A 15239-nucleotide genomic window follows, 5' to 3' on the forward strand; every position below is an offset into this window, starting at 1 on the left:
ATCAACCACCTAGGCGGCACTAGCTTTCGGATCTGGCGACAAATCTGTGGCAATTCTGCCTCAACCACCACATTTTGCTTTTGGCGGAATACCTTCCCGGTCGGGAGAATCTGATGGCGGATCGTCATTTCAGAGACTACAGCCTTTGGAAATTACATCTGGACGTTTTTTCTCTAGTGCAGGACCTTTGGGGTCCTTTTTCTGTGGATCTTTTTGCCTCCAGACTGGATTATCAGTTTCCTCGGTTTTTGAGCTGGAGGCCAGATCCTTTGGCAGTGGGCACAGATGCCTTCCTGCAGGATTGGACGCAGGAGCAACCCTATGCGTTCCCGCCCTTCGCGATGATCATTCGAGTGACAGCCCATGTCAGAAGGCAACAAGCGAATGCGGTTCTCATCACTCCCATCTGGAGGTAGCAAGTTTGGTTTCCGGTTCTTCTGGAACTTTCTTGGGATTTTCCAAACTGACTCCCCCACTTTCCAGATCTTCTTCTCAGCCCGGATCGGCTTCCTCACCAGATAGTGCTCAACAGATCCCTGCGCCTTATGGCGTGGAGGATTACAGGGGCAGATGGTCGCTCCCAGGCCTTTCGGAATACACTGAGAACCTCTTGTCCAAGGCCTGGGCGGGCAGTACCATTAAGTGCTATCGATCTGCCTGGAGGCGATGGTGTGGGTGGTGTATGCGAAGGGGTTGTGATCCCGTGGGCTCAGATGTAGTTCAGGTTCTGAATTTTTTGGCGAGTTTGGCCCAGCAAGGCCTAGCCTACCGCTCTGTGAACACCTTTTGGTCCGCGATTTCAGCGGAGCGTGCCCCGGTCCAAGGGAACACCCGTTTGTTTGCCTACTACTGCGAGGCCTCTGTTTATCACTTCCCCCAGAACCACGGTACTCAGGGCTGTGGGATGTGAATAGGGTGCTTAATCTGTTTTTGTCCTGGCAGACTCATGAGTATTTGTCAAGAAAGGAGTAATTAGCAAAGCTAGCTATGCTCCTTTGTCTGGTTTCATGCAGAAGGGTTTCTGGTGTGCGTGCCCTGGATATTACGGGCACCTTTGGGGGTGTCTTTCGCCATCAGACGTAGAACCAAGAGTCATACTCGAGTACCCAGCATTTCCAGACTCGCCTAAGCTTTGTGTGGTGCGCTGCTTAAAAGCATATGAGGACATGTCATCGGAGCTCAGACTTCCAGGGGAGAGACAACTTTTGATTGCTCTCCAAAAGCCACACAAGGCGGTTTCCTCCTCAACGATAGCGCGTTGGGTGCGTTGGGTTATGCAGGAAGCAGGCAGCCTTCGCCAGTTTGGTGCTCATTCGACTCGGGGAGCAATGGCTTCCAAAGCATTCACATTTGGAACATGTCTAGAGGACATTATGAATGCAGCGGATTGGTTCTCTTACTCCACCTTTAAAAGGTTTTATTTTAAGCCGATTATTGATATGGCTCATTTGGTGGTAAGTAAGCTTTAAACTAGCATAATCTGAAGCCTTCGGTCCTGACATAGAATGAAAATTTTCCTAGCTATCGTAACGGAAAGTTTCAATTCTATTAAGGACTCGGAGGCGAGGATTATCCTTCCCAGGGTTCTACGAGACATCCGGCCTGTTGAGAGTAAGTACACATTTTGACTTGTTCTGCGTTGCTATTTCCTGCATTGATTATGCGTGTGAAAATCCTTAGAGCTCTTTTGTTCTTGGATGCAACATGTTCGTGTCTAGTGACATGTTAACCTCGATACCCTTGCTTGCAGGTTATTGCCTTGACTTGGTCTACTTGTCCTAATTTTGTCATTTGGTTCCAGGTTCCGATGCCGGAAAACAGAACGGCCGAAGACAATCTAATGGCGTACTCACGCAAAGAAAGAGGAAGAGCAAGGGGTTGACGAGGGACTATGGCATGGATCCAGCGCCTGGATTGGTTGATTGGACTGAGGAATATGTTGTCCCGTCTTTCTGTTTTTTGCAACCACTTTCCCGAGGGTGTTTGGGAAATGTGGTTTTGGTTTGAAGTGTTAAAATGGCTGCTATTGAGAATAAAGCAAAGAGAGATAGCATAATCCTCGCCTCTGAGTCCTTAATAGAATTGAAACTTTCCGTTACGATAGCTCAGAAGTTTTTCATTCTGCAGCACACATAGAAAGGGCAAATCACCATTATTGAGCGTATATGTGCAGGAAAGGACACCTTCCTGCACATAAACAATCATCTATGCAACGCAGGAACCTTTGCACTATGGTGCAAGGGTGTCTGTGTTGGTGCTAGGCATTTATTTTTAGCGTCCGTGCAAGGGAAAACACAAGGGATGCAACATATTCTCGTAAGTACAGCACATCCCTGTATGTTTGAAATGACACAGCGTGGCACTGTAAACTTTGCCGCTGCGCTGCACCATTTCCTTATATATATGCAACATAGTGTTATGGTTTAAGTGTGCTTGGATATCTCATATATAAAACTGATCCAAAAATATGTTTTGTAACACAGAGGAAGATACCAGGCTGGGTGATACCTCATCCCTGATATGGCAACACCTGAAACATGTTACTGTCACACATACAGCTCTTTAATATAGTTATTACACTTATAATTTGCTAGACATTTAATCATAGTCATAAGCACTGTAACGCTGTCTTATGTAAGTCTCTCGACATTACTGCTCATTTACCTGAAAGATGAGCGATTTCCATTCCTTTCAGTCCCCATAGAAACAGAAAATTCATGTGAAAGTCGGTCTGGCCATATAATATGGTGTAAACATCAGCATTATTGATTAATCAATAATGCACTCTTGTATTTCATATCCTGTAAATGTCATGGCTGGAGGCTGCAAACAAGGTGGTTATTTAAACATTACAGGTGTGTCTTGTTGTTCTTGCAGAACGTTGCTGCCAACCACAGGATCAATGATGCTGTTGCGAATGAAGACGGCCCGCAGACCCTCGCTGGGCGGTTCATGTATGGCCCACTGGATATGGTCACCCTCACTGGGGAAAAGGTGTGGTTCATTTATAGGACTCAGTACAAAAAACGTTTTCCCCAATCATCAACTTTTATAAAGTACTCTATACTGTTCTCCTCACATTACATCCTAATAAAGATGATAAATTGTTCAAACTCCTTCCCGGGTGCTGCTCTGTTGCTCTGCGTCTATGAGGGTCCACTCCACAACATGGTAGTTCCAACCAACAACACAGAGGGAGTTTGAACATAATGTCTTTAGCTTTCTCCAAGATGGTGGCTGTAACCTTTGAAAATAGTATTTGGGGAGTTTCATAGGTTCTGGAGTGATTGTATTTGAAGGGGGTAAGAGGTAAGAGTGTCATTCTTAGGAAGAAACTGCTACTCCTACTGCTGCTTGCTACTGCTACTGCTACTGCTACAAGCAAGTTTGGAAGCTCTTCGGTAAAAACAAACTGACTGACAACTGATATCTTAAAAGAAAGCCTGCCTTTAGTCTCTACTAACATAGCAGTTAGTTATTTTGGGTCTGTGCCAAACACTTTTTATAAACCTGCTGCAGCCTTAAAAATAAAACAAAAAATCGACAATGAGCAGTCAATGTCTGATTTCACTTCCCAATGTGTGTCTGATTTCACTCCCCAATGCCTGTCTAATTTCACTTCCCATAAAAGCATTGTGGTTATTGGGTATGTGATGTCACTTCTACTTCAGTTGTTAGTTAGACTTGAATTAGCATAGTAAATCTGACTCCCACAACGTATGCACATTCCCCACTCCCCATTGAGATAGATTAGTGAATTTAACCCTTTAGCCCAATGTTTACACTTACCCTATTGTCTGTCAGACTGGAGTTAGAATAATAAATCTGAACACCCCAAACGTGTGTACTTTCCCCAATGTGTGTTAGACTGGAGTTAGAATAGCAATTCTGATGTCTGCACTTACCCCATCCTTTGTTAGGTTGGAGATGGAATAATACAGTTTCATTTAGCTGTTAATATTAAACGTTTCCCAAATTATTTGTCCATTTGAAACATACTCCTTGACATCTGATTAAAACTGAGACTAGCTGCATAATTATCTTCCTGTGCTCTCACAATTATTACCTCGATACCTGTTGATTTTGCATTTCTTTTGATTGAAGTAATTGAGACATTCAAAATCAATAATATTGATGCTGTTTCTATGCAGATTGAATGGTGAGCTAGGAACAAAAGCCTCAATTTCCAATAGTTTACCATACAAGAGCTGTTTTTTTTTTTTTTTTAATTATTGTTTTTCTGTTATAGGTGGACATTCATATAATGACCCAGCCTCCAGCCGGGGAGTGGGTCTACTTTGACACAGAGATAAGCAACAGCAGTGGTAGGATCTCCTACGTCATTCCAGAGGACAAGCGTCTGGGAATTGGGGTGTATCCCATCAAAATGGTGGTCAGGTACTGTCATTTCGTTTTTGTGACTAATTGTTTCAAATGTAGTGCAAGGCAGGGAATTGAAAACACACAAACCTATTTAGTTCATGTCAATTTCTTTTTTTTTTTTAGATATTTAAATATAGAAAATATATTGTTTTAATGTTTTAGGATTGGTTGTGGATTAAAAATAAAAGAAATAAATGTAAATAAAGAAAATATATTGTTTTTATGTTTTACGATTGAATGTGGATTAGCAATAAAATTAATTGATCCAACTAGTTTACTCCAAATTAGCCATCTCTGTGGCTCCTGTGATGAATTATCATTAAACTTCAACTAGGGCTCTGAAGATCTTTTCACGAGGTTAGGTGCACAGTATTCACGAGATGTTTGTATATTTTTAATAATTTTCCCAGTAAGCAGCGTTACCTACAGAACTAAGGCTTAGCTTCAGAATTCTCCCACAAACAAAACTTTTTTTTGTGAAAGTGGGGATTTTGTTCTGAAAAATCTACCTTTGCAGGATTTGTCAGCCATTTTTAGAAACTTCATTAACATTGTGCAGTTTGCAGAGTTGCACAGTTGAGCACACTTGAAGTCTCAGCGCTCGCGTGCACAGTCTTGCTCACCTGCGGTCATTGCAATGTGGAAGCGAATACTGGAAGGTGTGCGTGATACATTTGGTACTCTCAGTGGGCTGTCAAATGCAACAACATATTTTGCATAATCTCTGAATTGGTGGCCTGGTTTTAGAAAAAAAAAACTGCTCAAAGCGCAGATGGCAAATACTGAGCACCTGGGTGGGCACTACCTACCCGAAGGGAGCAGGAGCGTTGAAATCCATGCAGCCTGAACAGCCACCAACCCAAGTAATAAACTGTTAACCGTTGATTTTAGCAAAAATTCCAACTGGGATCCTTATTACGAAAGACAGTTCAGTGTTGTACCAATCTGTTGATTCTTTGCAGCTCCCCTAAGTCTTCAAATAAGGAGATGGGGTCTGATTTACAGTGGTTTCTTCTGCCTCGGATGCAGGGGGCAGAGAGCCTTGCAAAAATTGCCCATTGTCTGGCATTGAGACTTTGAGAAGGTACAATTCCACGACCAGCATGCCCAAGCTCTAAGACTTCTGTGAAGTAATGTTCTCTCAGTCCATACTAGCACCTAGGATACATATCTATATGTCTTCATACACTCCTGGCTGAATATGAAACTATTCTAGTCGCCATGAACATCAGGTTCTTGGTTGTTGGGCAATAAGAGATTTTCCTGATGTTGCCTGTCAACATCCAAATCCAGTCATTCTCTACCCCTGAATTAATCTCCCCCCCATTGTCCAGCAAGATGACTCCACTTATTTGCCGAATAGTGCAGCTAATTGCCTGTGCATGTGCCTGCTCTTCCTCTCATGGGCTGCGTGAGATCTAGACACCAGCACTGCACGCGTCACCGCTCTTCCATTTCAGAACTTCAGAGTCCCTCGCTGATATGTCTAGCACAATATGGTCTGTGCGATCGTTGATACTGCAGCAGTGTCTAAACATGTCAGGCTTCAGCTGAGCCTCAGCGCTGGTGCAAACAGCAGTCAGAATGGATGCCTGAGGCCGTCTTTTCAGGAGTGCTGGGTAAGGATGAAGCTCTAGTTCGGCCTGCTCTGCTTGAGGGCACAGAGATACTAGCAGCTGGAAGATGGGCCCGGCCCGTGCAGCTAAAGATGGAAATGGAGGAGGAAAACTGTCTGCGCCGGTTATGCCCCATTTTATTTCTGCAAAAGGGAAATATGAGCCCGTATGCATGACGATACCATAACACACATGCGATAACCCGCGGCATTATTATGATGGTACGAATGACCATACTCAGCGCGTGTGTACAAATTTCTAGTTTGTGTCACATTACAGTTCAAAAGACCTTTTGGGTGTTGCCAGACACGGTTTAGTCGGGACACATCTATTTCCTCATCAGATTAGCAGATCTGGAATGGAAAGCGCCTGTTGTTTTATTTTTAGCACTTGGATTGCTTTGTCTCTGCACAGACATGAACAAGGATTCCAAAGCTCATCTTGGTGCCTGGCTTGGCTCATTGGGCCATGGCTGACAGTGCGGGATGCAGTAGCCCTGTTGTCTGAACCTTCTGGCATGACAAGCTCTGACTCAGAATGACTTCATACTGTGTTTTTCTGCTGCTCATATTATATTGTTGGCATGTGATGGAGCCACCTACACAAATGTATAAATTATATTTCGCACCACAGCAGCCACCAGAATCTCAAGGAAGCCACAAATAGAAATACAAGTACTTTCTGTTTTATTTAGCTCTTCATTTCACATATTTAACTCCGGTCTTCTCCAAACTAGTGCATGAGCTGCTGACAGCAAAGCTAGAAAACAGAGAGAGGTAATCACCGCTTATTGTTTCCAAGCTGTGTTTTCTGCAGTTCATGCACACTGACTCGGAGAAATTCGAGAGGGTCCTTAATATAAAATTAAATAACTATAAAATAAAAGCAGGAGTAAAGTTTGCAGACACGTCAAGGATCTCCTGTATTAACTATGCACAAGTCTGTGGTTCCGGTTAATTTATTTGGTGGATTGCGCATGTTCAGCTTTACTCCTGATGAGCTCTGGTAGTGACACCGCAGGGCCCTTGCTGGACTTCGTCTGATCTGGGCATTGGGTATTCACTTGAGGTTGACATGATTGATGGCGCTTTTTTAGTCTTGATGGGACCATTCATACTAACAATATGGGCCGAAACGTCATCAACATTTTCGTAGGGGTTGCTCCGTAGACAGATTACATCGAAAAGGAACAAAACATACGTTGGACTTGTATACTGATATTAGGATCAAGAGGCATCCTTAATTGTGTATCAATCCAGATTTATAAAGCGCAGCTAATCACCCAATAGGGTATCCAGGCACTTGCAGGCCCTGGAGGCTTGTTCGAACAGCCAGGTCTTGAGAGCCATTCGGATTTCCAGAAGTGAGGTGATGGTCCGGAGGTGCATGGAGGGGGGGGCTGTTCCAGGTCTTTGCTGCGATGTGGGAGAAGAAGCGTCCTCCACTTCTGCTTCGGTAAATGCAGGGTTATGGGAAAGTTAAAGGGAGGTGGAGCATAGTCTTCTCAACGGTTGGTGGAAGTTCAGGTTGTGGTTAATGTATGCAGATCCTTGGTTGTGTTGGACCTTGTGTGATGGGTCTGCAGCTTGAATTGACATCTCTTTTGTACAAGGAGCCAGTGGAGTTTTCTGAAGTGGGGTGTGATGTGGGATCGTCAGAGAAGGCCGAGGATGAGTCTGTCTGTGATAGTCTATAGTCTGAAGTCTCTGTAGAAGGTGTGTGGGGATTCCTACATAGAGGGCATTGCCATAGTCCAGTCCACTGGTGATGAGGGCTTGTGTCACGGTGCATCTCATGTGTAGGGGTAACCACTTGAAGATCTTACATAGCATGCGCAGAGTGAGTGAGCAGACAGGGGAGACAGGCTTGATCTGTGATTTCATGGTGAGCTTGTTGTCATTGATGATTTTGAGGTTTCTGTCATGGTTGGAGGAAGTGGGTGCGGGTCCTAGGTCTAATGGCCACCAGGAGTCGTTCCATGTGTTTCTGCTGTTGCCAAAGATCAGTACTTCCGTCTTGTCTGTGTTCAGCTGCAAGAAGTTGTTCTTCATCCAGTGGCGAAATTTGTCATGCATTTGTGGAAGTTGTTTCTGGTGGTGGGGTTGTCGGTGAGTGAGAGGATGAGTTGGGTGTCGTCTGTGTAGGAAATTATGTTGAGACCTTGCGATCTGACAATGCTAGCCAGCTGAGTCATATATGCGTTGTAGAGCGTGGGGATGAGTCCTGGGGGACACTGCAGGTGATCTCCTTGGTTTCAGAGGTGAAAGGCGGATCCTCTGGGTTTTTCCGGTGAGAAAGGCGATGATCCATCTGAGCGTGTCCCCTTGGATGCTGATGTGGTGGAGTCTTTCGATCAACGTGTGGTGGGATACGGTGTTGAAGTCTGCCGAGAGGTCAAGGAGGATCAAAGCTGCTGTTTCTCCTTGGTCGAGGAGGGTTCGGCAGCCACAGCCTGTGCAGGTAAGGGCGGTGGGGCCTGGTCGGGGGGAGGGTTGATTTTGACAGACCACAAGGGAAAATTAAATAAACTATTTTCCCTCGTCATCGTCTGTCAAAATCCCGCCCCAACGCTCTTACCTGCACAGTTCACAGCTGGGGTTAGGATGTCGCCACTGGCTGCGATCAGGGCTGTTTCAGTGCTGTGATTTTGTGCGAAGCCGGATTCGGAGGAGTTGAGTATGTGGTTCTGCTCCAGGTGTAATCAAGGACAAGTTTGCCAGTGCACAGCCACAAAATTATACTGAAAATTTGAAGGCATTTCAGCTTTTTGATGTGCTCCGGGATTTTGCTCTCAGATCATGAGCATAACGTAATACTGAATAATAGTTCAACCCAAAGACCATGGGGTGAATCACCCTGGGCACAATCGACACCCTTCGGAGTGTGTAAAACTGTTAATGATAGTTAGTAGTAAAGTCACATAATCAAAATTTTCTTTCAAAAGTTGTATTTGATGGACTTAAATTCAATCCATGCTGATTCAATATCAACGATCTTCACAATGCGATATATTGCAAGTAATTGGTATGCATTTCAAAAGCAATCCAATGCATTTCGGGCATTGTGTCCTTCATCAGGGAAAACTCTATAATTAAACACAAAAATACAATGAGGAAACCATCCTGAAGTTCAAAACAATGCATAATGCTATGCAAAAGAAGTGCTGAACATGTGATCATAAAAATCAAAGAAACGTCTGAGAATAGGCCCACCCGCACATGATGTTGTCTATCAGTTATGTCCTGCGCGGTTGCCTATGAAAGTTAATTTCATAGCGTTTTTCATCTACCTTACATGTTTGTTTGAAGTCAGTTTAACACACTTGACTTGCGCCAAAACGGCGGGTTTCGCTTTGTTTACACGTTACGGTATGACGGCATGACGTTTTTCACCTTTCCAATACCCACTTCCAATATTCATCTTTATTGGAAGCACTTGACTAACACCGCAACCTGTAACCTCTAGTACGGCGAGTTTCGTTTCGCTCAAATTTTAGTTTGGTCTGCACTTTATCACATGACCGCACGATGACTATAACGTTCGGAGTCACTCAAATAACATTTTTCACCTTTTTCACATGTATTTGTAACATTCACTTTTATTCATAGGCGCACCGTGTATTTTTCTGTGTACAGCCTTTAAATTAACTTTCATAGGCAACCATGCGGTACATAACTAATAGACACCATTGAGTGCGGGTGAGCCTATCCTCACACGTTTCTTTGATTTTTAGTGCTCCAAGTAGCAATCCCCCAGGGAGTAGTAGCACCCCTAAAAGTTGAGTTGAGTTTTCATGGGGTACTGAGGTGGATACTGGCCTAGCCAGATACCCCACACAGGACACCTTAGTCTGTGATGGTGGCATGGGATTTGCCACTTTTACTGTAAGTCCCAATACATTGGGCAAGTACAGACAGGAGCCTCTGATCAATGGTCAGAAAGCTATAGCCTGTAGAGATACGGGGCTAGTGTCACCATGGTGACAGGAAAACTAGTGTCCACGCTTCAGCTTCTACCTGAGTACCAGTACCAGGTAACCAACACTGAAGGTGTTAGAACCAATCACCCCATGGCCATAGTCAGTCTCAGCTGGGGAGGGGTCACTGGCCCTAAAAGGGTTGCAGTGTCCCCAAACTTGCCTGTAGATTCCCTCTTGGGAAATTATCTAGAAACGTCAGCTTGGGCAGAAGTAGAGATAAAGGCCCACCTACAAATGATGGGCCTCTCTGAGAAGGTTGGCAAGCCCTTGAGGGCTCCAGTCCAACCACAGAGAAATTCAGTCGCAGTGAAGCCTGAAAGAATGGCCCACTCTGTTCCACCAGAGAGCACAGGGGAGGAAGAAAAGTCTGCCCCCCGACTTAAGCTGAGGGTCAGCCTCCTCAGGGAACTGATCCTACCCCTTGTGAAGAAACTGCCCCAGAGGAGGTCAGGCATGTCCTGGCTGAGCCACTGAGAGCAGGGGAACCTTCCAATGAGGTACCCAGTCTTGAGCAGGTATGCTGACCCTCTCTCCACAGCCTTGGTCATCCTAGGGCTACAGCGTTCAGGGTAGTCAGAGGACCCTATAGGGCCCACTGCCAAGAGGAACCCACTCATCCACAGATGAGGGACCCCCAGCCTTGAAGTACTAGTGAGGGGTTGACCCACTAGGTATAGAGACTGGACAGTCATATATAGAAGGCCTTAATGGTGGACAGTGCTCTGAGGAAGATGACATCAATCCTGTTAGGGCCTCACTTCCCTAATCAGACACCCCACCAGCCTCTTTCTTGGCTCCAACAGATGGCAGGTAGACACCCCAAACTTTTGAGAGGATTCAAGACCCTACAGGGGAAGATCTTCTCAGTGGACCATAGGATAGGGAGTATACATGCAAATGCAGAACCTTCCCTATAGGGCCACTTAGGAAATAAAGTCTCAACTGGACAAGGTTAGCCTTATCTCCTTTCGTTTGGGAGGGGGGGGTGGCGGGGTGTTCTGTAGGAAGGCAGGATCCTTCTGCATGGTTACCCCTACTTTTTGCCTGGTGCTATGCTGGTTTTTTACTAGTCTGACTGAGATCCTGCTAATTAGGACCCCAGTCCATCTGCTTTCTCCCTAAATTGTTACGTTCAGTACTTGGGTACACCCCAAATTGGATACTGGGGCACTCTTATAAGTCCCTAGCATACGGTACCCATGTACCCAGGGCATAGGTACCCCAGAGGTCTCCTGGAGGCTGAAGCATGTATTATGCCACCCATGAGAGATCATTCAAAATGGAACTACAGGCCTGTCATTGCAGCCTGTGTAAATTGGTGCTTGCACCACTTACTAAAGATATAGGTCTCCTATATCTAGGGTCACTGCGCTTAAAACCTATAAGTCTCCCCTCTAGCAGGCCTTTACAAACCTGAAGTCAGGGTGCTTGGTTGTAAGTGAAAGGGTGCACCTGCATGAGCAGGACACCCTTGCAGTCTACAGAGTCCATTCTCCCAGGCCAGTAAAGCATCCATATACTATATAGAGGGGCACCACGTAATTCACGCGACGACCGTCTCGAAAGTGGCTGCAACAAATCCTATCATGTTTGGTATTAATCATGTTGGAATCATACCCCCACACCGTAAACTGTGTGGGAGGTATGATTCCAAGCTCTAGAGGAGCCCTCCATTAGACTCTGTGTTCTCTGTACCAGCCTTCTTGATGCAGACAGCACAAAATGGTTGCTGCTGAGCCAAGCTCGAGCAGGGGAAGGCAGAACAATAGGAATCCTGTCACAGGGAGGTGTGACCACCTCCCAGACAGGATTTAGTGTATTAGGATGGGGTGGGTGAGCTTGCCAGCACCACTCAGTCTGCATGAAGGGGCACATTTAGAGTCCCTGTACACACTCCAGTTCAAACCAGTCCTGGTAGCCGTTGGCTCTTGCTCTGGCACGAAACTGGAGAAAGGACATGGGAGTAACCTCCCCCCGTCCATACCCTCCCCTGGGAGAGTCCCCTGAATCTTGCCAACCCTTTCCCTAGGGTACTTAAGGGCTTACCTGGGTTTAGGTCCCTAGAATCGTCTTGGGATAAGATTTAGATGAGACACCACTTTTACCGTCTCAGCACTCTGGACTTCGTTTGGGCCTGACTGCATCGTCTGTGCCTGTGCATCATACAGGAACCTTCCAAGGCCTGTGACACATCAAAGACACTTGAAGGAATCTTCCTTGGAGTGAATGAGTCACTCCCCTGCATTCGCAGGTACCGTAACTAAGTCGACCGGCCTTCTGATCCTGAGCTCCTCTGGACCCCAAAGGCTCTGCAACACAGGTGGTGGTTTTCCACAGCTCCCGGGTCCTGCCCTGCCCTCTCACCAAGTTTGAGGCCAGTATCCCTCATGGGGGTTGCAATATCCAAACCCCTGTGCACTGCGTCAACTTGCAGGTGCAAAGGTTTGTTGACTTCTTTTCGAGGAGCTCTACGGGCTCCAAGTAGCCCTAACTTCGAGCACCTCCAGTGACCAGAATCTTCAGCCACACCGCATCTTGTGCATCGTGGCCTGCATTTTTTGGTTAACTGCTTGATGTCCTCTTGCGACTCCAGTGCCTCTGGCCTGTGGGTCTACTTGAGGGTCACACTTGTTTCTTTTGGGCTCCCCTGATTGATCAGCGCCTGCCCTGACTCACCTGCTTTTGGTGAGTCCCCTTGACCTTGCTGGTCCTGACGTTGCTCATTCTTCGATTCTTGCCTTTGGTTACATTTACCAAGGCCTGTTGATGCTCCCGCCAGACACAGACCCCTCAGCATTCTATATTCTTCGTGGGACAGCTCGTGCATGGCTCCTGGTCCTCCTCAGTGTCACCTGGTCCTCACATCTGCAGAATCAAGGTCATCGTCATCCATCCTGCAACACCCGATATCTGAGGGCATTCGTCTTCCAAGTTTCCTGGTCACTCCTGAGTGATGTAGACTCTATCCCCTCTGCTTGCAGGTACCTCTCATCTAGAATCCACCTTTGGATTTCACCTACACTTTCTCCTTCTGCAATAGCGGCACTTTCCAAAAGTCCTCCATTAGGTTCGACTGCGGTTTCCGACACCACTTCACACATATGCACACAGCTTCCCTGGTGTAGGTAACACGGGTTCTGTAGTAGGGGATCTCTGTGTATAGTCATAATCTAGTGAATAGTCCCGCCCATGTGCGTGGACCCCGGAGCAATAAAAAATAATCTCTAAAAGGTGACAAATCATGCAGACCTGCATACACCTTTAAGAGAGAATTTAATTTAAAGACAGATAATGCAGCCTATATCCACAGGCTACACTGTCCAGTACTTCAACTAGAATTCCACCAACATCCACAAACAGCACTTCCTGTCTAGTTTTTCTCCCCATAGGAAAAAACCCTGCCTCTACCAGCAAAAGCCTCTGGAATGATAGAGAGGAAGGAGTGGACAGACAAGCCCCATAGGCTGCCATTATGTGGCTTAAAACAGGATACTGTGCCTTTAAGAAAACTTTCCAGGTTTCCAGAACTTTCCCCAGTATCCCAGAATGCCCAGCAGGTCCCATTTACTTTCAGTTCTTTTTTCCGGCTCCTGCTAGCAGGACCCTGGAGCATTGAGCTCTCCCCTTTTCAAGGGTTTTTTGGAGATTTTGTCAATTTTTGTCACTTTTTCAAGTGCTTAGTAGCTGGTACTGTCAACATGCCTGGCTTGTTCGACAAGTGCCCGGAATGTGGTAGAAAGAAGGATAAAACTGATCCACACGAGGTGTGTATAGGTTGCCTTCCCCAGTCCCACGTGCCTGAAAACTGTACCATCTGCCACTCGTTCTCAGCCAGGACCCTGAGGGACAGGATGAAAATCAGGCTTCAAGTTCTGGAGGAGAGAAGACTGAAGGCACCAGGTGGGTCTGGAGGGGCTGATTTGCCCCATACTGAGGCCTCTGGGGGGCTCCCCAGGGGCAGGAAGACCAGTAAGCGCTCCCACTCCCCGTCGAGGGCGTCGACGGCGACGTCAAGGAGGATGACCACCGTCTGTTCGCCGTCTCCCCAGGGCTCTGGGGAGAAGCGGCGTCGACGATCGACGTCGAGGGACCTGAATAGGCCGCCGTCGACTACATCGGCATCGTCGGCGACGACGCCGTCGTCGGCGCCGTCCAGCAGTCGGCGTCGAGATCGGACCCGGCGTCGGCGCTCGCCGTCGAGGGGAGATCGCCGTTCGCCGTCGATGAAGAGGAGACGGTCGACGTCGCCGCCGAAGAGGAGATCGACGTCGAGACGCTCGAGGTCGAGGAGATCGCCGTCGACGTCGAGGCGCAGGTCGCCGTCGAGGCGCAGGTCGCCGTCGAGGCACAGGTCGCCGTCGAGGCGAAGGTCGCCGTCGAGGCGGAGGTCGCCGTCGAGGCGAAGATCGACGTCGAGGCGAAGATCGACGTCGAGGAAGAGAGAGTCACCGGAATCGGTGTACTCTGTGGTGTATACGCCCCCTCGGATGCCTCAGTCACCGCCTCCTCTCCCACCTCCGCCGACTCCTCCGCCACCACCACCACCAACGCCACCTCCTCCACCACCACCGCCTCCACAGCCGCGGACACTGCCTCCGCCGCCCCCACCTCGGTCGCTGCCACGCACTCCGGTGGGACCGCCGCCGGTTCCCCCGCGGTCGGTTTCCCTTCCGAGGTACCCGACTCCGCCGCAAGGGACCCCGAAGCCACGATGCCCGCGGTCGCCGGGACCGGCTAGACCGGCGGACAGGCCGAAGCCGAAGAGGTCACGCTCCCGCTCTCACAGGAGGAGAAGGTCACGGAGCCGTGGACGGTCATCGTCGGACTCCGGACGACGCCGTAGGAGGCACAGGTCCAGGTCACACACGCGCTCCTCGACCAGAGACTTTTCCCCGACGCTGTCTGACTCACCGGGGACTAGGGTGTCGCCGGTGGACGATTTGGTCTCTTTCCAAGAGGTGCTGTTGAGAGGGCAGCAAAGTTGGGTATCACGGTTACGGTTCCAACACCCACGACGTCCGTGATATTTGAGACACTTCATAAGAAACATCTGTCTCGCCTTCTACTGCCTCTTGTACCAGGACTGGTGGAACTGTTCCTAACTCCCGCGATGACGAAGGCCGCCCCCTCCAGGCTCATGAAAAAGTATAGGGCCCCGGAGTCGGACCCTACCTTTTTGAGAGTGGACCCGAAGCCGGATTCGGTCATCGTGACGGCGGCGAGGAAACAACATGCGACCGCGCCTTCGTCGACGGTCCCGC

General features: G+C 47.7%; 1 protein-coding gene across 8 annotated transcripts in view; it reads left to right on the forward strand.

The window, feature by feature from the left end:
• The window catches only part of PITPNM2 (phosphatidylinositol transfer protein membrane associated 2), a 1082174-nt gene that overhangs the window by 1027641 nt on the left and 39294 nt on the right, over positions 1-15239 (forward strand). For all 8 annotated transcript variants that reach the window (XM_085633970.1, XM_085633975.1, XM_085633974.1 and 5 more), the window contains 2 exons: positions 2878-2994; positions 4250-4398. In XM_085633970.1, coding sequence (XP_085490096.1) covers positions 2878-2994; positions 4250-4398 — 266 coding nt within the window. The remainder of the gene's footprint in view (positions 1-2877; positions 2995-4249; positions 4399-15239) is intronic.

This window comes from Triturus cristatus, chromosome 11 (genome assembly GCF_964204655.1).
Source record: "Triturus cristatus chromosome 11, aTriCri1.1, whole genome shotgun sequence".
NCBI lineage: Eukaryota > Metazoa > Chordata > Amphibia > Caudata > Salamandridae > Triturus > Triturus cristatus.